Raw genomic sequence first — 23,232 nt, forward strand, 5'->3', positions numbered from 1 at the left:
TGGGGATGTAGTTCAGTGTGAAGGCTCTGGATTCAATCCCCAGTACTGAAAGGAAAAAGGAAAACAACAAAACAAGAAAGAAAAAAAACCCTCAGGAAACAATAGCTTTTACCCTGATGGCTACACGTCGTAGTGGGTCCAGTCTGTTTTGGGTGTAAAATCTCTCTGTTTCTTAGTCTTCCCCACCCCTAAGCCTCACACTCTCCTCATCTACAAAACTCAAAGATGTCCTCAAGGGAACCACGTTCCCTTCCATTCAGAGAATTCAGAGCCAAAGGCGACTCAAGGATTCTCAGTTCAGGTAACAAGGGTGCGGTGCCAGGGCAGAGGCAGGACACGGAGAGCTGGGGCCTCCTTGGCAAGGCAGACTCGCGGGCGATCGCCGACCCCGGCCCTCCGCAGCCTCCCCCGTTAGGTGCGCAGAGCACGTGCGAGGCCTCTTTGGGGTCCCCCTCTTCACCCTGCGCCGCCCCAGGCCACCTCCTGCGGCCAGGGCACGGAGACGACGCCCAGCCGGGCAGGCGCCTTCTCTGCAGAACAGGGCGCGGTCGCGGGACCGTCCCGGGCGGGACCCGGGGCGGGACCCGGGGCGGGACCGGGGCGGGACCGGGGCGGGACCCGGGGCGGTCCCAGCGCTCCGCCTCCGCGCCGGGTTGACAAGACTGCCAGTGCTGTGCCGGATCAGCTGCTGGACCAACAGGAAGGGGTGGAGCTGCTGCGCGGCTGACTGCTTAGCCGGCAGCTGACCACAGCGAAGGGTAATCGGGTGTCCCCAGCGCACTCGGGGCCCTGAGGGCCAGCCAGGCCTAGGCCAGTGCGGACCGGAGGGGCAAACCGACCCTGTCCGGGAAGCCTGGCAATGCCCTGCCACGGAGTGTCACCAGGCCACGGCCACCCCAGGTCCGGCTGGGATCAGGGATTTGAGAGACCCCCAGAAGCCTCCAGTCTGGGACGCCTGTGGATCGCCCTAAGCCTGACGCTGGTGCTGATTCTGTGTGACTCCATGATGTTCTGGGCTCCTGCCGGAGCGCATCCTCTTCCTGCTCAAAACTACCCTTCCAGGTTCAGTGGCGCGGCGCCCCAGCTCCAGGCCGCCTTTGGGTGGTGGAACCTCACTTGTCCAGTCTGCAAAGGCCTGTTCACCGCTATCGACTTCGGGCTGAAGGTGAGCAGCTGCAAAATGGGGGGGGGGCACCTGCTGGGGTGTGAGTCCAGGAGGACTAAGGTGGAGTTCAGAGTTGAATGCATCCTGGATGCTTTGCTTTAGGAAGTTTGCTTCCCTTTGGGGACCTCTGGTGCCACCTACCCCCCACCACCACCATGTGACCCTTGCAAGGTGAGGGGAAAGCTTGACAGCACCCGGGAAAGTCAGCTTCCTGAGCTGGCCACTGAGTTAAAAGAGGAAGTAAAGGACCGACCGGTGCCGCCTGAGTCACAAGGTGTTGTGTAGGAGGCACTGAGGTCTCTTAACCCTGGTGGCACCGAGTCCAGCCCAGCCCTCCTGCATACAGGGAGGCCCAGTGGGTGGCTGCAGGGGTGGCCTGGTCTCCTGATGTGTCTCTGACCTCTCACCTCTGGCTCCTCCCACCACAGAAGGAACCTAATGTGGAGCGCCTGGGCTCCGTGGCCACCTCGCTGTGCAAGCTACTAAAGATAGCGCCCCCCAACGTGTGCGAGTCCGCTGTGCGTCTCTTTGAGGACGACATGGTAGAAGTATGGACCCGTTCGGTGCTGAGCCCATCTGAGGCCTGTGGCTTGCTCCTGGGCTCCACCTGTGGGCACTGGGACGTCTTCTCGTCTTGGAATGTTTCTTTGCCAGCAGTGCCAAAGCCACCCCCCAAGCCACCCAGCCCACCAGCCCCGGGTGCCCCTGTCAGCCGCATCCTCTTCCTCACTGACCTGCACTGGGATCATGACTACCTGGAGGGCACAGACCCTAACTGTGTGGACCCCTTGTGCTGCCGCCGGGGCTCTGGCCAGCCCCCTACCTCGAAGCCGGGCGCTGGATACTGGGGCGAGTACAGCAAGTGTGACCTGCCCCTGCGGACCCTGGAGAACATGTTGAGTGGGCTGGGCCAGGCTGGCCCTTTTGATATGGTGTACTGGACAGGAGACATCCCTGCCCACGATGTCTGGCAGCAGTCCCGAAAGGATCAGCTGCGGGCCCTGAACACCATCACTGACCTCGTGAAGAAGTTCCTCGGGCCGGTGCCAGTCTACCCTGCTGTTGGCAACCACGAGAGCACTCCTGTCAATAGCTTCCCTCCCCCCTTCATAAAAGGCAACCAGTCCTCCAACTGGCTGTATGAGGCCATGGCCCAGACCTGGGAGCCCTGGCTGACCACTGAAGCCCTTCAAACCCTCAGGTATTTCATTAACTCAAGAAGGGAACAGAAAGGTGGGTGAAAGCAAAGGGAGAGAACTTGCACTTCAGGGACCCCCAAGCCTGAGTCCCTAGCTCCTCACTGGCACTGCCTGACTCCACCTTCCTTTCTATCTCATCTCCAGCCTCCTCTTTCAGACAGCTAGCAGCCTACCCTCCATGCCCCATGTGCTCCCAGTGGCCTCTAAAGCACCCCACCACCACCACCTTTCCCAGCATACCCAAGCCCGGTCATCTTCCCTCAGAAAAGGCCTCTGCTTCCACCTCTAGCTCACTTTTACCTCTCCCCTGAGTTCTTGGAGCCTTCAGCCCTCTGAGCCTTTCTTCTTTGCTTTACAGGCCCCATAATTAGTACTGTTTGGTCGTCAGCTAGACTGTGGGCTCCTCAGATGTGAGGATGACATCATGTATGTCTCTGCTTAACACAGGACCAGGCATGCAGGACTAGGATTACAAACAAATGTTGATCCCCCCACCACCACCAATTTGTTCACTTTGTTTCAGAATTGGGGGATTCTATGCCCTCTCCCCACGCCCTGGCCTCCGCCTCATCTCTCTCAATATGAATTTTTGTTCCCGTGAGAACTTCTGGCTCTTGATCAACTCCACAGATCCTGCTGGACAGCTCCAGTGGCTCATAGGAGAGCTTCAGGCTGCTGAGGACAGAGGAGACAAAGTGAGGGACCATGGGGGGAGCCTGGGAGAGTGGGCGCTGCCAGGGCTGCGGGAGGAGCAGGCACCTGCCAAGCTGGAGCCCCTGGGAGCAGAGAAGCTTGTTTTTTTGTGCTTCTTTAGCAATCCTGGGGGATTCGGTTCATGGTCACTCTTAGAAAGGCTGGCTCCTTCTATGGCCAGCACTGTCTTGATCCCGTGATGCCCTAATAACTACCCTCAACTTTCCCCCAGGTGCATATAATCGGCCACATTCCCCCAGGGCACTGCCTGAAGAGCTGGAGCTGGAATTATTATCGAATTGTGTCTAGGTAGGCCTGGACCAGGTGAAGGAGTGGAAGAGGGGGAGAAGAGTCTAAAGGCTGAAATTCTTTTGAGCATCTTACTGTCTCTGGGGTGCTGTAGGCTGCGGAGAGGAAGATGGAGAAAGAGAAACTCCCCAGATCTCTGTTCACCGCCCATACCCCACCCCAGCTTTCCCCCACCCCTAATCTTCTAATTACAATTCCGTTTTCTGGCCAGGTATGAGAACACTCTGGCTGGTCAGTTCTTCGGCCACACACACGTGGATGAGTTTGAGATCTTCTATGATGAGGAGACTCTGAGTCGGCCTCTGTCCGTAGCTTTCCTGGCACCTAGCGCCACCACCTACATCAGCCTTAACCCTGGTGAGTGAGGTAGAAGAGTCCCCCTCACCTGGGGTGGCTGGGAAGAGAGGGGGTGGGGCCAAGGCAGCCAGGGGCAGCCTGGATGTGGCCCTGTCTGGAGTCGCCTTCCTTCCTTGCAGGGTACCGGGTCTACCAAATCGATGGAAACTACCCCGGGAGCTCCCACGTGGTCCTGGATCACGAGACCTACATCCTGAACCTAACGCAGGCAAATGTGCCGGGAGCCACGCCGCACTGGCAGCGCCTCTACAGGGCTCGGGAAACCTACGGGCTGCCCAACGCACTGCCTGCCGCCTGGCACGACCTGGTATACCGCATGCGGGATGACACGCAGCTCTTCCAGACCTTCTGGTTTCTCTACCACAAGGGCCACCCGCCCTTGGAGCCCTGCGGCACACCCTGCCGCCTCACCACTCTGTGCGCCCAACTCTCCGCCCGTGCTGACAGCCCAGCGCTCTGCCGCCACCTGGTGCCCAATGGGACTTTCCCAGATGTCCAGCGCTGGTCGCCAAGGCCCGCATTCTGCTAGGACCTCAGGTACAGTCGGGAACGCTTGTTCATGTCTTAGGAAAGCAGCAAAAGCCCAGAGCGCTGCTGCCATTCAACCTGGCAAGGACATCCTGTGGAAGAGCCTATCCTCGGGCCCCAAGGATGCCTCGAAACAGGACGTTCCTTCCTGGAGCCAGGCTGGCCACATGTGGGAGCGGGCTTGCCTGCTCTCTATGTACCCAGGACCTAGACTGCTGTCCATTATCACAGCCACGGAACAGAGGCCGAAGTGCCTTGGACAGCCAGACAGGAGCTGTCACTTGAGGTCGATGCTACTGCTACCTGATCTGCCAGGATGATGAAATAAAGATAAAGAGACTTGGACTCCAGATCCCCTGTGACTGTCCCAGTTTCTTACTTTCAGGTAGGCAGGGCATAGGCACCTTGGGAGCAGGATCATGATGTAGGGGGTGGTAGGGGGTACTGGTGTGGTGCAGGCACAGAGAGGCACACAGCAGCGCAGAGAGGCTTTATTAGTGATATCAGTACAGTGGAGGTACCCGCAGAGCGGTGGAGAGGGGACCCATGCTCACACCAGTCCCATCCTCCTTCTGATCCTTCTGGGCCTTATGAGGATGGTCTGGCCTGGACCAGTTCCTCCTGCTCCACCTCAAACACTGGGGATGGAGAGCCCAGGGCTGGCCTTGCTTCTTTGCTCCTCTTGTTATTAATGCAGTGTTATCACTTCCTTGATGGGATCAGCTGTCTTCTCCAGCCCCTGGGCAGGGAACCTCAGCTCCTGAGGAGGGGTAGCTTGGGGGACCCAAGGCCTGGGAACAGCATCAGGGCCCTTTCCTGCCCCACACCCCTGAGTTCCCTGGGCCCCTGCACAAGCAAGTGGGAGGAGGAGAGGGCTGCTTCATGGGGTTTGAGCCCCTAGACGTTTGGGCTTGAGGGAGCCCCACAGCGACTGAACACCCCTGCGCACTGTCCACCCTACACGCCTGGCTACAGACTCCGCAGGGGGTGCTGGGAGGCAGGAGGTGGAGGTCTGGGAGCGGGCATCCAGACACTTCTGGTAGCGGAGCTGTAGAGGCAGACAGGGCAGTCACTCTCCACCCGGCCCCACGCCAGGTCATACCACCACCCCGCTGTCCTACCTGCTTACCATGCATGCAGCCTGCACAGCCTCAGAGAGGCTGGCGGCATTGGGCTCACACCAGAACATGTGGCAGCAGAAGGAGGCTGGGCCGGCAGCCATGATGAACGCAAACGTGTGGACATCTCTGCCCACAGCCAAGAAGGACAGGAAGCGCACCCGACACTCCCCCAGCACTGCCTCTGTCTGGAGGGAAGGAGCCCGGTTAGGAACCCTCCCCAGCCTTCTGGTCCACTGGGCACGTGCATTTTAGTGGGACCTCTTTCCTTTGCCCTGCATTCTTCTACCCCAGCTCTTTACCTGCTGGTGCAAGATGGTGAGGGTGGCAGGGGCCACGCTGACATGACTTGGGGTCCACTGCTCACGGCTACTGGAGGACAGGACTGACTCCAGGGCCCCGTTAATTACATCTACCCCTAGAAGACACAAGCACGGCACCTGTGAAGATGAGACAGATGCCCCAGTTCTGCCCTAGCCCTCAGAGCTCTGCACAAACTCTTGCTCCCCTATTTTGCGCCAGCCTTCAGCCTTGATCACAGTGCCATACGGGTCCCTCTTCCTGGGAACTGTCCTCCTCCATCTCTGGAGCTGGATGCCTCTCTTTTCTGCCTTGAATCTTACTGCCTCTGCCCCTCCTTCCATCCCCCTAGACTGCCTTGCTCATCTACGCTCAGACTCCAGGCTGCTTTATACGGTGACACTGACTCCCAAGTCAGCCAGGCCAGGATCCAACTTTTTTTAAGGTGTCCCCTTGAGGAGTGAACTGTGTCACTTTGTGCTAAGTCACTGCAGTGAATTGCCTCTTTTATGCCCACACAACCGGTTCACAATAGTCTTCATTACCATTTCTATAGATGAGGAAACTAAACCTTCTAGAGACCAGGCCATAGGCTTTAAGTTACATAGTCGGATGAGGGTTGCCTTTCCTGCAGCTCTTTTCTATATTTGTAGTTTTCAGAACTAGAAGCATCTTCAGAATTTTAGCTTTATTCCAAAAATTCTATGATGTGTTCAATGAACAAGAAACCTGAGGAGTTTAGCTTTTAAGTAAGTATCTTTCTCTTAAAACACAATGACACAGAGCATGGTGGTAAACATCTATAATCCCAGTACTTGGGAGGCTGAGGCAGGAATTGCAAATTGAGAAGAGCCTCGGCTACAAAGTGAGCTCAAGGCCAGCCTGAACAGTACCAGGGTGACCTTGTCTCAAAAAGACAAAAAAAAACTTTCATGAAATATTCAACTACATTTTTAAAAAATCACAATGATCTTCTCTGCCTCAAAATGCTTTTACACAGGCGCTCACACACCCCACTTTTACTCAAATGCAGCAGCGAAATAACACAGGAATGCACGGCTTGGCAGAGACACAGGTCCAATTCCCACTGTGCGTATGAGCAGAGAGGTTATGAACTCCTGTGTCCACCACAAGGCCCTAGGAGTAGACCATATGGCACCTATGTGGATAGAGGATGAAGCCGAGAACAAATCTCTTCCTTGAAAGTCTCTCCCCACTTTGGCCTTATTTATCTTACTTTTCTGGCTGCACCAAACCCAGATTTCTCTCCCAAAGATGTGAGTCTTCCAAACACTGGTCTCATCTAAGCTGTCAAGCCTCATAATTTGACTGCTCTCTCAGCCTCAAATGATTTATATGTCACTTACTAATATCTAATCTTTGGCAAACAGCCTGCCAGGCAGATGGGGAATACAAAGCAAGAGAAGATGATGCCCCCGTGGGACAGACTGTGACTGATGGAGAAGCCTCTGTCTGGAGTGCCCCTCCACTCTCCCTGGCTGTCTGAGAAACGCAGATTCTCATCCTTCAGGTCTTGCCTGGAAAGGCTTCTCCACTGAAGGGAGAGAAGAAGTCTGAGACAGCTCTTACCACAGTATCTTCTAACTGCTGGAAACCCTTTTCCACACTGGACTGTGGCCATCCCAAGGACAAAGCCCATGTTTAATTCATGTTTATGTCCCCAGCTCTAACACTGGGCTAATGTATGGAAAGAAGCCAGATGCATAAGTCACCTTCCAGGCAGCTTTGGAAAGTGGACTGAACTGATGGAACCAAGTACCGAACTGGTGAGACCAAGTCCTCAGGATGGTGACCATACAGGCAGGAGTGGAGAACAAGGGCATACTGCAGAGTGTTTCAAAGGCAAGGCAGAAGGATGCAATGTCTATGACATTTTAGGCCAGGGCAATAGGAAATCTCAAAGTTCACAGGGATAAGAGAGGCATCATAATTAATTGAATATGCAGATGGGGTGGAGTCTGGCCACAGTCTAAGAGGGCTTGGCTGCAAAGTGGCAAGAACAACGAACAGATGTAGTCTGGGACAAGGTGGTCAGATCTGGGAACAACACAGGACTAAAACTTATGCCCTTGCTATCACTTGCCCTCCCAACTTCCTTATTCTGTTATGGTTTTTATTTCTTTTCATGTCAATTGTTGCCTTCTAACATTTGCCTTAACATTTATATAATGTACTCATTTTATTCTCTATCTCTTTGCTAGAATGTAAGCTACTTGAAGACAGGAACTTTTATTAGTTTTTGCTCATCAGCAATGCATGGCATAAATCAATTACTCAGTAATCACTTGCTGAGAATGAAGAGTAAATCATTAAGGTATGAATACTGCAGTCTCAGGAGAAGCGATGTTTAGAAAGGAATGCGGATAGAGCAGGAAGTGGGCTGAGAAACCCCTGGTCCAAAAGCTCCAGCTTAACCAGAGCACAACCACAGTGCTGCTGATGGGGCAGTCACGGGCTGCAGGTGGCTGTAGCATTGCAAAGATCTGTGGAAGGTGGCAGGTGAAAAAGGCACAGATGTGGGAGTGTGGCTAACGACTGGAAGAGCCAGCAAGCATTTAGAAGCTGATTGTGGAGAAGAATCACAGATAAAGGTGCAGGCGTCAACCAAGCCTCATTTTTGCTCCCTGAACTCATTTCTCAGACCCTCAGCTCCAGGTCTTCAGCAGGGCCATTTGATTGCAATGGGAATACCCCATCCTCTCTGCAAATCCACGTCTTCTTTCCCAATCTCTACCTTTTCAAAAAAAGGTTCCCTCTCCGAATGTAAGATGTTTTTGGTTTGTTTTTATAGAACTTAGGGCCCACCCTTTATTTTTCGAGACAGGGTCTCTAAACTGTACAGGCTGGCCTTGAACTCACAATACTCCTACCTCAAGTCAGGTATAGTGGCACACACCAATAGTCCCTGTATCCAGGAGGCTGAAGCAGGAATATTACAAGTTCAAGGGCATGCTGAGCCACAGAGCAAGACCCTATTTCAAAAAAACAAAAATCAAAACAAACGACGACGACCAAAGAAACCCCCACAGTATTCCTGCCCCAGCCTCATTCATGCCACTTTGAATATAAGGGTTTGGTTATGAAAATCAGCATCGTTTAGCTGAGTGCAGTGATGCACACCTATAACCCTAGTTCTTTGGGAGGCTGAGGCATGAGGATCAGAAATTCAAGTTTAGCAAGACTGTATCTCAAAGTAAAAGATAAAGAGGGATGGCATACATCTCAGTGCAAAGGTACACACACACCCCCAACTCAGCATGGTTTGAAGGGAAGGACAGAGAATGGATGACCAGGGCTTGAGTTCTAGTTGTATTATTCCTGGCTCCATAACCTGGGGGTGTCTCATTCCTTCCTTCCTTCATTTGCTTATTCATTCACCTGTTGCGTTCTTCCTCAGAGCCTTTCTCCATGACACCTAGCCACTCCTCAACACAGTCTCTCCTTTCCACCACCTCTCTCCTACCCTCACTGTCCTGGGATGGCCAGCCTCCTTCCATCCGTGTTGCAGGGTCCTGAGGCCAGGCCCAGCACTGCTTCCCTTCCCCTTCAGGCTGCCCAACTTCTGGGCTGACCCACAACTCTGATTACTGACGCAGCCCAGTGATGCCCACGTTTCTGTCCCCAGCCCAGATCTCTGATCTCAGCTCCAGACCTGTGTGTCTCACTACCAACTTGACTTTACCGTGCAGTTTCCTCAAACTCTCCAAGTCCCAGACTGAACTCACAACATTTATACCCACAACCTCACAAGTAGGTGTGACTACTGCAAGGTCCACACCTGCCCAGGTCAAGCGCACTCCTACAACCTCCAAAGGGTGCTATGGCTTGGAGAAGCGTGCCCAGAGGTCCATTTGTGGGTAGTCTGCCCTCAGCCCCAATAGCTGTTGGGAGGTTTTGGAACCTCTAAGAAGCAGGCCAAGCTGGGGGTTCTCAAGTGAAAGGGCACCCCTCACTCTTGATGGGGTTGTGGGATCTCGACCTCTCCTTCCTCTTTACTCCCTGACCACAAGGTGAGTGGGTTTTGCTCTGTCTCATTCCTCCTGCCATGATGGCTGCTAAGTCTAAAAGCAACAGGGTCAAATAGCCACAGACAGGACCTGAAATGACAGGCCAAAACAAAACTTTCCTCCATAAGTTGATTGTCTCAGGTATAATAAGGGAAAGGTGACCAACAAAAATGACTCCCTAGTATGCTTAGGCTGAAGACCGAATCGCAAACCTTCCCTATAAGGTCACTTGAGTGTGACTACTGCCCAGCTCTCATCACTGCCAGCAAGAAATATCAGTGCATGGCTGGGTGTGGCGGTGCACACCTGTAATCCCCGCACTTGAGAGGCTGAGGCAGGACTGCTGAGAGTTCGAGGCCAGCCTGCACTGCGAGTTCAAGGCCAGTCTGAACTGCATAGCAAGAGCCTGTGTCAAAAAAAAGAAAAACAGAAATGTCAATGCTTCCTGTATCACTCCCCCACACTCTCCACAATGGATCATATTTTTTTTTTTTTTTTTGAAAGGAATAGAGTTGAGACAAGGTCTTACTGTGTAAACTAGGATAGACTTGAGCCTACAATGTAGCCTAGGTCGGTCTCTAACTGGCAATTCTCCCGCCTCAGCCTCCTGAGAGCCAGGATTAAGCCACCATGTTCAGCTCATGCTCTCACACACACACACACACACACTCATTCTGCTTGGAACAATCCTACCCTATCTTGTTCCGACTTGCATCCCACTTTATCACACTAGTTCCTATTCATATTTTTTTAAAACTCAGTTTAAATGTCACTTTCACAGGAAAATATTTTCTAATCCTTGAGACTGGATGAACTTCCTCTGATATACCTTGCTACTTTCTTTCCACAAATAAATCAATTTGTTATGACATATTTATTTGTGTAACTGTAACTTTTTATAAATGCCCTTAAAGCAAAACCATAGCCATTCTTGCCTCACTGACTAAGTCACACCCCCAAACTTGATAGTCTTCAATCTATTTGTTAACTGAATAAACAAACGACAAGTACTATGAAAGCTGAGTCCCTACCCTTGGTGCCATAGGTGTAAACAGGATTGTCAAGAATTAAATATAACAAAAGGATAACAAATGCCAACTGTGCTCACTGCTTTCTTCTCTAGATGCCCATGGTCCAAGCTGGTGCTGTAATACTGAAGCCAGCTTCAGGGCACTGCCAGGTATTTCCAATCACCTAACACCCGCCTCCCAAACCCACCACAGTGGGTGCAGGACTGAGGTCTCCCTCTGCACCTGGCTCTACACTGGTCACATGGCAAATGCACAGTGAGGATACGAGACTGCTTCTACAGCTGGGACAGAGGTACAGGAAAGTGGGGTGAATTTTGAGGAGCACGGGGATAGCAAACATGAGGAAGGTCCAGTAGAAGCATTGAAAGGAGAAGGTGGAGGTAGAGTTCGAGGGTCAAGGTGGCAGCCTTGGGTAAACAAGACACACATACCAACAGGTTTAGCGACAGGCACGTTCCCCAGGTAATAGACTTGAAACTTCTGTGCCAACTCATTCTTCGGTGCTGGAAACTCCACTGCGGGAAGAGGAGGAAGGCTGGGTATAGAGGCACATCTTGCCAACTCCTGGTCCCCAACACCAGTGTAGAGGCTGCCCAACCAAAGCCCAACATGCACTCCTTCACCCATTTCCCTTTAACCAAAGTCTGCCCACATATGTATCCAAAGTGTCCATGTTCCTTTTTCTACCATGTCTGTTTAGGAGTTCCTGCCTCTTCTCAGGTCACCCCACCTTTGCTGGCAAAGCTGAGCTGCACAAAGGTTGTGATGCTGACCTTGGAAAGGGACATCCACGAGTTTGGAGTGGTCCAGGGAGAGTCCATTCACCAAGCATCGAGCATTGCGCCGTTCAGCCATGATCTGAGGAAAGAAAGAAGAGAAGGGAGGGGGATCTATTAGAGCTTCTTCACCCTGGAGTCCCCCACCCCCATTCAGTGACCCCACCCACACCCTTGCAGAGCAAAGGTGGCAGCTAGTCCAGGGAGTGGAGGGGGCCGTGCCTTCGAGCAGATCTCATGCAGGCTGGTGGCGATGTTCTTGGCAGGTGCCTCGCAGCGAAACACGTGGCACTTGAGCATCTGGGTCAGCTTATCTCGAGCTACGTAGGCAAAGTCCCTGTTGGGGGAGGGGTGCCTCAGTGTCTTCTGGAACCATCAGGCACAGAGCCTGGCCTCCACCCACCCATAGCCTCCCTGCCCCTCACAGTTCCTCCTTGGATGGTACCCTATAAATGCTGTCTTCTGGAGGGAGGTGGTGGGGGACAGGCAAGCATGCTTAGGTTGGGGATAATGGTCCAGCACAGCGGGCAGGAAGGGCCAGGGCAGAATAGGGGAGCTTGGGCACTTCCAGGCATCTGGTCCAGGTGTGGGAGGGGGCTCAGTCAAGCCAGATAGGCATAGTACCTCTCTCTGGGTCCGGCAGCACAAGAGAGGCAAAGAACAGAGTTAGGGAGGACTCTAACTGCTGGATGAGCACCCACCCTAGAATCCCAGGCCCGGTCCCCACCTTCCACTGTCCCGCCCGACGCCCCACACTCGAATGCTGATGATGGGCTGGGCGTGCAGTAGTGCCTGGCTCTGTGGCTCCACCAGCTTCAGTGTCTCATCCTCCAGCTGTAGCAGCAGATCCTTTCCCTGCAGGCCCAGGAAGCAGACTCAGTGGTACCCCAGCAGGGAAGGTGGCTGATTTCAGCCACCTCCAGTTCCAGGGACATTAGCCACAGCCGAAGGAGCAGCAGGGATGCTTTGGTGCATCTGTGGGCCTCACTCTACTATAGCTCACATGTCCTCTCTTGTGACTTTTCTTGTCATGGCCATCACTGTTAGGCAGTCACCAGCCTGGGTCCTCTCCATCCCACTCAAGGTAGACCAATCCCCCCTCTCCTGGCACTGTCTTGGGCGGGTCAGATCTCCCATCTCTCATAATGCCCCGAACACATGCATAACATCGCTACTCCTGGGTTCAGGCCCTTACCTCTCCCCAGCCCCCAGACATAGGGTCGTGCAGATTGTTTTTGTGGTAGGAGAGCTGACGGATGCAATTGTTGACGGCCACACTGCTGCGTCCCGGGGCCAGCTCCTCCTCAGTCATCTCCACCCAGCCTAGGGAGCGCACGGCAAAACACTGCCAGACACAGAAGAGGGGGAAGGGGGAGGGCCTGAGCTGACATGGGAATCACCTAGAGCTCCTAACTCATAATCAGACCTGCACTGTGACTGTGAAACCCCCAAACAGGATGGGGTCAGGAGAAGCAGACTGCAGGGGAGACCCTTGCTGGTACACGAAAGTATGCAGCTAAGCCTGGAAGGGTCCCTAGCATGTCCCTGGGCTGAGTCAACAACTGAGCTCAGACACAGGGCTCCTTGTCCAGGATCTAGGAGGTTCACTGAGACCCAAGGCACCTCCAAAGCAGCATATGAGGAACTGTCCTGCACATGAGGGTGCACAGGTGAGTGTTGGTTGTGAACACACCTTGATCCCTGGGTTGGCATTCCGTGGAGGCAGCTTCTCCTCCTCTTGGGGCAATGGCTCTGGACTGAAGGCAGATGGTAACACTTAACACAGTGCCCCAATATGTGGAGCATCCCAAAGCCCCCTCCAAACAGATCCTTCTCACTGCTAGCCCAATGCACCTGCCGACTCACCTGAGGCTCTGAGCTGGGAAGGACAATGTCCCCTCCTCAGGGTCCTTCAGTCCCAACTCCATTGTGGCCTCCTCACTGGGTTCATCCTTGGGAAAGGGATTGAGAAATAAGAGACAAACGGATGCCCTTCTCTGGCTATCCTTATGTCGAAGCATGGCCCCTCACCCACCTTCCAAAACTCTCCATCTTCATAGCCTTCTCCATGGGTAAAGCCTGTCCAGGTGAGCTGGGAGGAGACAGGAGCAATAAGTGGTTGTTTCACCCTGTTCCAGCAGCATACACACACACACACCGAACCCTGGTCAAGAAACAACAGGCCAGTGAACCTCACCTGGGACTCCTCTTGAGGGCTGCTCCCCTGTGAAGGAGAGGCTCTGCCAGGGGGCTCCCACTGGGTGGTCCCCGTCGGGATGTGCCAGTAGTAGGTCCCTGAGGTGTCCTGGACCCTCATCCATCCAGCTGGCAGGTCGGAATCCGTCTCGAAGGCGTTGGGGTTCCAGAAGGAATCTGCCAGGTGGCAGGCTTGGTGAGACTGAGCTCACCCAAACAAGCAGACAGAAGACTCCTATGCTCACTCCCCATCCTGGGACCCCACAGCTGAGAAGGAGCTGGAGAGGGGCTGTCCACAGCATGATTCCTGCTTGCCTGTAGGGCCTACAGTTGGGAGTCACTACATGGGGAGCCACCAGCAGGGAACATAGCCCACAGCTCCTCCTGGGCCCTGGTACTGTCTAACACAGCCACACAGGGGGAAGGAAGGAAGCAAGGAGGAAAAAAGGATATTGGGTGGCTCCAATTAACCTCCTTACATACCCATGTCTCGGGGTATACAAAGGTATGCACACTCAGCAGCTTCTGAACAGAAACACAAGTACACAGACATACAATATATGTAAGTTCTACCACACACTCATGCAGACACAAACACAGATATGCAACATACAGCAAATGCAAGTGCTGGGTATTACATAGAGGTGCATGTGAGTGGAGGCAAACACACACCAACTTTAGTCACATACTCATGCAGAGGTGCACACACATGAAACTATATACAACAGCCTTGCAACATGGGTGTGCAGATACCACACTACTGTGACCCCAAACACATGTGTGGGTACCACACATATAGGTAGCCATACACCCAGTAAGCGTATGTCAACCCCTGCTGCCACACTCACACAGGTACACATATCATGCACATACCACTGACACATACACCATGTATCTGTGACATACACCCTTCTGTCTCTGTCACCCAGCTCACACATCCTCCATCTCTGTTGTCCCTGCCAGCCCCACCCCACAGCACAGCCGGCCCCGAATTGCCCTTCACCTGGGCTACTATCCTGCAGGATGATGGCCAGGAAGAAGTCTTGGGAGAACATGGCGAACATCCCTGGCCCCTACTGCCTCCACCCTCCCTCCTCACAGCCCCTCCAGCCCAGCCAGCTGGGCTCACAGCCTGGTGCTGGGCTGCAGAGAAAAGCTCATCCCGCCCCCTTCTCACCAGGGCAGAGCGGCTGCCAAGCTAGATCCTCCCCCGCTCTCGCCCGGAGCTCACTAGGGAGGGGCCAAGACCACCACACTAAGGAACCTCCTGGGGATGGGAATGCCAGGAAGTGGGGGGGGGGCGCTCATGAGACTCCACCCTTCTCACTCACCTCTTCTTTACCCTGGCTTCCTTCCCCATCACGAATCTCCACCCACACTCCAGTGATCACGTCAATGCCACTGTCTCAATGCCACTGTCGAGCCCATTCTTAGGAACACTAGCAGGCTCAGTCTCTGGGGTATACCCCAGCCACCTGAGGCCCTGTAGCATCTATACCTCCAAGGATAAACAGGGTGTGGCTTCAAGGCCTTCAGGGACCCCTCTCCTGTCTAGAACCTGCCCAGCAGATTGAACCCAAGGGTTGGTTCTTGTGGGTTGGAGCCTAGCAAGCTAGAGCTAGGGTTTGGGGAAACACCCGCCCTCCCTCACCTGCCAGGGCCCAGCTAGGCTGCAGCGTCTCCTCGGCAACCGCAGCACCAGGACTGGCTGGGAGCGCCCAGACTGCTGACGTGCTAGCCGTTACCAGGGAAACCAGGAATCCTCACTGGTCCAAGAGGCAGCACTGAGGGACAGACAATCTCAAGATCCAGGCTGCTGGGCAACCAGCCACAGAGGGGCTGGGAGTGGGTGTGGTTACGCCAAGGTGTCTGCACACCTGATGTAAGTTAAATGCCTCACCATCTCAGCTTACAAATGAGGATGGTCCACAGACATCCAGTGAGGAGTGGTTCTTATTGCTCACCTACCTTCTAGGCAGCCTCCACTGCCCCTCCAACCACTACTTCCCGAGTGTCAGGTTCTGATACTCAGCCAAGACTCAGCAAATCCCTGCTCTTCCCCAGAGAGCTTTCTTCTCCCTTAGAATTCTCTTACTACAACCTTCCAGGAATACCAGCACCCGGAGCTCCATCCATCACAGCCCCAGCCTGCTTCCTGGAGGGTCATACACTTCTGAAATCAGGGGGCCAGCTCCCTATCTCCTGAGTCACATGCACCATTCCATCTGCCATCCCTGTAAGCCTGTGACTTCCTGCCTCAAAGAGCTTCATCCTTCCGATCTGTCCTGGAGGGGCAGCTTCTCCTTCCTCCCCGCCCCCTGACCATCTGGGAGGCCCTTCTGGAGCCTGGCGCATCTCTCTCCAAGCAAGGCTCACCTGGGGCTTTTGCTTCCACAGACATGCATTTATTCCAGAATGTGCACTTTCGCTCCTCTGTCGATTCATGTGGACACTCACGAATCCAAATGTTCATACATTACCCTTTGTTCATGCATTCATTGTCAAATGCCACAGTGGCTAAGCCAGGTGTCCTCACTTGCCAGGAATCAGTGATTCCCTTAATGCTTCCCTTTTCTTTCCATCTCACATCACTAACACACTCCAGACAACTAGCCTGTTTTTTTAAACTTGGATTATTGTGATATCAGCACCTCATAAGAATGGGGGTATCCTCCTTCCTATTCAGTCACCTCTAATCTGGGCTGTACACTACAGCCTAAGTGATTCTTATGAGATGCTAAACAAATCAAGTTGCTCCCCAGTTTAATACTCTTAACTATTTTCTCATTGCTCTCAGGACAAATTCAAATTCCTGCATAGACCTGATGTACTGTTTATGCTCTTGATAACCTGCCTCTCATCTTATCTCTTACCTGCCTGCACTCCCTCTGCCTTGCTGTTAATGGGACAGATCCCTCATCTTCACCCAAGCCCAGCCTCCCTCTTCTTGATCATCACCTACCACCTACTCCTCCTTTCAAGCATCAGTGTACAGGTCATTTTCTCAAGCTGACCTACTCCCCTCTCTCCTACTACACACATAAGCAGAGAAGGCATCCCTGCTATACCTCCCCTAACCTCCCCCAGGCTATCAGCCTGATTATAACTAATTCTGTGCCTCCACTAGACTGTGAATGCCAAGGGGGTTAGAATGTCTTTGCCCCATAGTATACATTCCAGTATTTAGGACAAGGCCTGATGCAGAGTGTAAATCCAATAGATAGCATAGCTCATTCATTCATTTAATTCGTATATTCTTGCACTTATATATTCAATCAATTATTTTGTGGACAGGACAGGAAAGAGAAAATGATTTTTGTTCAATCCAAAACTTAATTCATGCATTCGTGCATTTATACATTTAATTGATGATTTTGTGGAGATCCTAGGACAGGAAAGATAAAATGATTTTTGCTCAATCCAAGCCCCTTCCCACAGGAGCTCAAACCTCCACTGTGGCCTTCACAGTCATAGCAACACAGTTATAAAAGAGTGAGCAATGTTTCTGGGACTGGCTCCACTCTCTACCTTAATACCCACACCCACCCGGGGACTCCTTGCCACCCCCAAAGCCTGCTGAAAACACTGTCCAAGCCCAGCAACCTCATGCCAGATCTTCCATTTTTCTGTCCTCCCCTCAGAGAGCCACCCCATGGTGACTAAGTGACCAGAACTCACAGTCCTAGGGTGGCAAACTAGTCACCTGCAACTTGCAGACTGATGCAAGCCTCAGGCAGACTGTGTGACCTGCGCTGATTTTGACAAAACAGAATTAGTTGTTAACTTCTTTTTTTGAGACAAGATCTTGCTATTAGTTTAGGTTGGCCTTGAACTCACTATGTAGACCAAACTGGCCCCAGACTTGTGGTGATCCTCCTGCCTCAGCCTTCCAAATACTGGGATTACAGATGTGTGCCACCACCCTCAGCCAGTTGTAGACATTTGGAAAATGGGGCATTTTGCATCGATTTCAGTTCCCTTGAACTGCTCAATTAGGATTATATCCCCCCATTGTCGGGAGCCGAGCCAGAGGACCTGCCTAAGCAGATGAGGCCTGTAGGAAAGAGCGAAGCCTTCAGTAGATTACCCCTCCCATCGAATGATGCCAAGATGGCGCCCGTTTCCTACTTCCGTATTCTTACCCTCAGCTTCTGCCTAGCTACAGCTGATGTCCCCCAATCAGACTTTGCCACGCCTTGTTACCCTATAGGACAGGACTATAGATATAAGGACAGAGCAGGAGGTAGAGAGGAAGAGAAGACACGCAGACCATAGAGAGTGGAGGACTACGCGGGGTTACTCAACAGAGAGAGCCCCACTGGAGAGTCCGATCAGGGAGGAACGTTCCGGGGACGACCTGTGTGGAGAGTCAATAAACGCGACCTCTGTCTCTGCATTCTGGTGTGTCGTGTGAGTCAGTTCCCCTGCCGGTCGGGGGTTCAGAGGCCGCGCGGCGCATTTTGGTGGCCCGTACGGGGAGCTGATCACCCCCGTACTGCAGAGACAGACCGCTTTTGGCTTACCACACGGCAGAGGTCGTCGGCCAGGTAAGTTGGGAGTACGCCTGGGCCCTGGGTGGCGCGCACCTACAGGGCAAGTTTCTTAACTCCCCTGGTGTACATACGCCAGGTATCGAGGTGAGCAGATCTTAGCCACCCGAGGGTATCTTTTGATAGAATATGGGCCAATTACCGAGCAAAGAGGCTGGGGATTTAGCCAAGGCCCTTAAGAGACTGTTAAAAACAAAAGATCTTGGGGTAAGTCGTGCCACTCTCGAGCTGTTTATTGCCGAGATTGACCGGATAGCCCCGTGGTTCCTACCCACGGGACGTTTGACTTTGCCTTCATGGGAGAGGTTGGGGGGGGATCTGGCCTCTGCCGAGCTCGGCGGGGACTTATCCCCTTCCGTTCGCCCCTTGTGGGAGATGATACATACCTGCTTAGAGAAGGAAAACGAGGGTTTCCCGCCCGCTGTCCATGGTGCAGGTATCGAAGAGGTGAGAGAAGCCTTCGAACGGGCGAAAGCTGAAAACTCTAGGGAAGGTTCCCTTCGGGAGGAAGACCCCAGGGGGGAGGAATCGGACTCGTCTGATTCCTATTATGAAGAAGCACAGTCCAGGAAAAGCATCTACGGGGGTCTCCGACGCGAGCTCCGCGCCATCTCAATGGGGGACGCGGAGGGAGAAAAAGAGAAACCCTCTGCTGACCCCTGCTGGCGACAGGAGAAATTACCTTCGGCCCCACCTTGGGACCTATTTCCGGAGGCGGTGCGCCGTGAGGAACTGTGCCACCAGGGGGCGCAGAGTGAGGTTAGGAGACTGGCGGCTACTATCGGTCCCCGCCCATCGCCACCGTCCTATGCTGAGCCGCCTCGGGGTTCAAGATACTTCCATGGCTCGCTCTGGCGTTCTAAATGGTGGGCAGGACCAAGGATGCCGGAACCAGGGATAGACGTGGGCCCCTATGGAGTGTACCCCATACAAGTTGCCCCAGGCCAGGGTAGGAATGTGTGGGAGCCTTTTGACCTTAAGCAGATAAAAGAGTTGAAAAGCGCGGTCACGACTTTTGGCCCCGAAGCTCCATACACGGTGGCAATACTAGAAAATCTCTGCTCTATTCCCCTTACGCCTGGGGATTGGGCCCAATTGGCTAAGGCCTGCCTTCCAGCTGGCAGCTATCTGGATTGGAGGGCTTGGTATGCTGAGTACGCAGCAGAACAGGCAGAGAGGAATGCTGCCGGGGGTCATAGGGGATGGAGCAGAGACATGTTAACGGGGGAGGGGCAATATGCTGAAGATCAAACGCAGTACCCCAGTGCAGTCTACGAGCAGATCAATACTATTGGAATGCGAGCCTGGAAACAGGTAAGCGGCTCTGGGACCGCATCCGCATGCCTCTCTAAGGTAGTTCAAGGCACCGCAGAACCATTTGTAGATTTTGTGGCTAGAATGCAAGATGCAGCAGAAAAGATTTTCCCTAGTAAGGAGACAGCTCTACCACTGGTCAAGCAACTGATTTTCGAACAATGTACTAAAGAATGCAGGGCAGCAATCGCACCACATAAGAACAAGGACTTAAACACCTGGATAAGAATTTGCAGGGAGATAGGGGGCCCCCTTTCCAACGCAGGTGTGGCCGCCCTGCTCGCAGCGGCTACCAATAACAAAATAAAGGCCAGAGAGAGGCCCCAAGGAGGCGCCTGCTTCACTTGCGGAAAGCTAGGGCATCTGAAGCGTGAGTGCCCCCAAAGGAATCGCTCCGGCGGATCCGTCCAAGGGGGAGGGGAGATTTGCAGGCGCTGCCGGAAAGGAGCTCACCGTGCTGAGGACTGTCGTTCCATCTTTGATAGTGACGGAAACCGCTTGAGTGGCAGACAGCTATCAGAGACAAAAAACGGCCAGAGGGGGCCCCTCCAAGGAGTGGGCCCCCGGACCCTGAGAATGTCCCCTCGAGACAGCCAAACCTCACAAGAGCCACGCTCGGCTCGGGAGGACTGGACCTCTGTGCCACCACCAGACTCATACTAACGCCTGAATTGGGTACCCAAATCGTAGAAACCCCGTGTTGTGGACCGCTGCCTGAGGGGACAGTTGGACTGGTGTTGGGTAGAGCTTCAGCTGCCCTGCAAGGTCTCATTGTTGTCCCCGGAGTCATTGATTCTGACTACACAGGCCGCATAAAAATTCTGGTCCGATCCCCTAACGGAACTCTGGTCATTAACGAGGGAGATAAGATAGCGCAGCTTTTGTTGCTCCCCAGCCTTCACGGAAAATTCCCCTCTCAGCAGAGGATCAGGGGCGGTAGGGGACCAGGCGCGGGGTCGGGGATTTTCGAAGGGCTGCATTTGACACTTGACAAAAGACCCATGTTATCATTGAGAATAAATGGGAGAAAAATTACAGGGCTTTTGGACACTGGGGCCGATCGGTCTATCATCTCTAAGAAGGACTGGCCCTCTAGTTGGCCCACAAATACAGCAGACAACACACTTCAAGGGTTAGGGATGGTGACAGCTCCTCAGGTTAGCGCCATAACCCTGCCTTGGTGTGATGAGGAAGGCCACCAGGGTCATTTCCAGCCTTTTGTCCTACAACTGCCAGTGTCTCTGTGGGGGAGAGACATCCTTACCCAGATGGACGTCACCCTTACATCCAATTGTTCTCCTCAGGCCAAGGGCATGCTTAAGAATCAAGGGTATATCCCCGGCAAGGGCTTGGGCTCTGCCCTACAGGGCCAGACTTCCCCTGTACCTATGGAGAAGAAGGAAGGCAGACATGGCCTGGGTTTTTTCTAGGGGCCACTGAAGAAGTTCTCCTACCCACCCCGATTAAAATCACTTGGAAGTCCCCAAGTCCAGTTTGGGTACCTCAGTGGCCCCTGCCCAAGGAGAAGCTCTCAGCACTAACGGAAATAATAAAAACCCAGCTTCAAGCTGGACACTTAAAGCCGTCGACTTCCCCATGGAATACCCCCATTTTTGTCATCAGGAAGAAATCAGGCAGATGGAGGCTGCTCCATGATTTGAGAGCGATCAATGCGCAGATGCAACCCTTAGGGGCAGTTCAAAGGGGGCTTCCGGCACTCTCAGCGATCCCAAGACATTGGCCAGTCTATGTCATAGACCTTAAGGATTGTTTTTTCTCTATTCCCCTGCATCCGGAAGACACCCATCGATTTGCCTTCACCCTGCCCACGGTTAACCAGGAGAGCCCTGATCTCAGATACGAATGGGTGGTCCTACCTCAGGGTATGGCCAACAGTCCCTCTATGTGTCAAATCTATTTGGATTCCTTGCTGACCCCTATACGAAAAGCCTTCCCCAAGATTAGATGCGTTCATTATATGGATGACCTGCTTATCAGTGCAAAGGAAACAAAAATGTTAGAAGATATGTTAGGCCAACTGGTCAAGGCCCTGAGAAAGGCTAACTTGAACATTGCCCCTGACAAGATTCAAGGGGGAGAAGTGGTGACCTACTTGGGTGCCAAACTCTCCTCTACTCTGGTTTCTCCGCAGAAGGTAACCATCAGAACGGATAATCTCACCACTTTAAATGACATGCAGAAGTTATTAGGAGATATAAACTGGGTCAGACCTTACTTACATGTCTCCAATTCTGACTTAAAGCCTCTGTTTGATCTCTTGAAGGGGGACCCGGACATTGCCTCCCCCAGAGAGTTCACCCCAGAGGCCAGGGTTGCCTTAGAGAGGGTTGAAAAGGCCATAAGTAGAGCTACTTTACAGAGGATTGACCCAGGACAGCCTTTCAAAATCTGCTTGCTGCAGACCAGATGTCAGCCCACGGCGGTGATTTGGCAAAAGGGACCACTCCTGTGGGTGCACCCTAAGGTCTCACCTGCCAAGGTCATTGAACACTACCCGGAATCAGTTGCTTCTCTGGCATTGGAGGCGCACAGTAGAGCGATCCAACATCTTGGTTCCCCGCCTTATGCCATTCGGGTGCCCTATACTGCTTCTCAGATAAAGACCCTGACCGCCTGCCTGGATACTTGGACCATCTTGAGATGCGTGTTCCCCGGGGATATAGATAATCAATTTCCTAAGGACCCCATACTACAGTTTGTTACTCAACATCCGGTGATATTCCCAAAGATCACCGCCTCCGCACCTCTTGCTCATGCAACAACTATCTATACTGATGGGTCGAAAACCGGGATAGGGGCCTATGTAGTCTCAGGTAAGTCTCCGGTTACCATACAGTTTGAACCAGATCAACCACAGGTGGTAGAGTTGTTGATTGTACAAACAGTTCTCCAAAAATTTTCAGAGGCCCTCAATATTGTTTCTGATTCGAAATACGTTGTTAATGCCCTACAGGTCCTGGAAACTGCAGGCCCAATCAAGCCAACCTCTAAAGTAACAAACTTGTTCTTATCTATCCAGGCATTGCTCACGAGTAGACACCATAAAGTGTTTATCACTCATATAAGAGCACATACGCACCTACCGGGGCCCATGGTGCAGAGCAATGCGGCCGCGGATGCGGCTACTCGCCCGCTATGGATTCTCAATATACTGTCCCCACTGGAACAAGCCCGTCAATTTCATGACAAATTTCATGTTAATGCCAGGACTCTTGCCAATACATTCCATATCCCCAGAGCAGATGCACGCGACATTGTGCGACTCTGTGGCTCATGTGACACCCATTCGCCTGTAGTGTCAGTCGGAGTTAACCCTAGGGGGTTGACCCCCGGCGACATTTGGCAGATGGATGTCACTCATGTGGCAGAGTTTGGTTCTCTAAAGTATGTTCATGTCTCCATAGACACCTGCTCTCATATAATCTTTGCGTCAGCGGAAACAGGGGAAAAGGTGTCTAATGTGATTAACCACTGCCTGGCAGCATGGGCAGCCTGGGGAAAACCCAGACATCTCAAAACAGACAATGGCCCAGCATACACTGGGAAATCTTTTGCAAAATTTTGTGAAACCATGCAAGTCCAGTTAAAACATGGAATCCCCTATAACCCACAAGGACAGGGCATCATTGAGAGAGCCCATAAAACCC

The 23,232-nt window shown here is 52.9% G+C and overlaps 2 protein-coding genes across 8 annotated transcripts in view; one reads left to right on the plus strand and one right to left on the minus strand.

Moving 5' to 3' along the window:
- Positions 1 to 661: 661 nt before the first annotated feature.
- Smpd1 (sphingomyelin phosphodiesterase 1) lies at positions 662 to 4,601 on the plus strand. Its single transcript, XM_003465319.5, has 6 exons — positions 662 to 1,165; positions 1,594 to 2,366; positions 2,888 to 3,059; positions 3,290 to 3,366; positions 3,578 to 3,723; positions 3,843 to 4,601. The coding sequence occupies exons 1-6, from the start codon at positions 860 to 862 to the stop codon at positions 4,250 to 4,252; spliced, it is 1,884 nt and encodes a 627-aa protein (XP_003465367.1). The 5' UTR covers positions 662 to 859; the 3' UTR covers positions 4,253 to 4,601.
- A 125-nt stretch (positions 4,602 to 4,726) lies between these two features.
- The window catches only part of Apbb1 (amyloid beta precursor protein binding family B member 1), a 31,041-nt gene continuing 12,535 nt past the window's right edge, over positions 4,727 to 23,232 (minus strand). For 3 of the 7 annotated variants that reach the window (XM_063256625.1, XM_005001659.4, XM_063256626.1), the window contains 12 exons: positions 13,702 to 13,877; positions 13,540 to 13,596; positions 13,371 to 13,456; positions 13,198 to 13,261; positions 12,700 to 12,849; positions 12,232 to 12,359; positions 11,727 to 11,841; positions 11,502 to 11,586; positions 11,160 to 11,243; positions 5,672 to 5,787; positions 5,381 to 5,557; positions 4,727 to 5,299 (listed from right to left, as the gene is read on the minus strand). In XM_063256625.1, the coding sequence (XP_063112695.1) occupies positions 5,132 to 5,299; positions 5,381 to 5,557; positions 5,672 to 5,787; positions 11,160 to 11,243; positions 11,502 to 11,586; positions 11,727 to 11,841; positions 12,232 to 12,359; positions 12,700 to 12,849; positions 13,198 to 13,261; positions 13,371 to 13,456; positions 13,540 to 13,596; positions 13,702 to 13,877 (1,406 nt within the window). In that variant the 3' untranslated portion in view covers positions 4,727 to 5,131. Of the gene's footprint in view, positions 5,300 to 5,380; positions 5,558 to 5,671; positions 5,788 to 11,159; positions 11,244 to 11,501; positions 11,587 to 11,726; positions 11,842 to 12,231; positions 12,360 to 12,699; positions 12,850 to 13,197; positions 13,262 to 13,370; positions 13,457 to 13,539; positions 13,597 to 13,701; positions 13,878 to 14,703; positions 14,852 to 14,877; positions 14,901 to 15,031; positions 15,266 to 15,351; positions 15,377 to 23,232 lie in introns of those variants that run through there. The other 4 variants (XM_063256627.1, XM_063256630.1, XM_063256628.1 and 1 more) reach the window with 4 other exon arrangements.

Source organism: Cavia porcellus, unplaced genomic scaffold (assembly GCF_034190915.1).
Source record: "Cavia porcellus strain 051 isolate PalLab524CR breed Dunkin Hartley unplaced genomic scaffold, mCavPor4.1 scaffold_9, whole genome shotgun sequence".
Taxonomy (NCBI): Eukaryota; Metazoa; Chordata; class Mammalia; order Rodentia; family Caviidae; genus Cavia; species Cavia porcellus.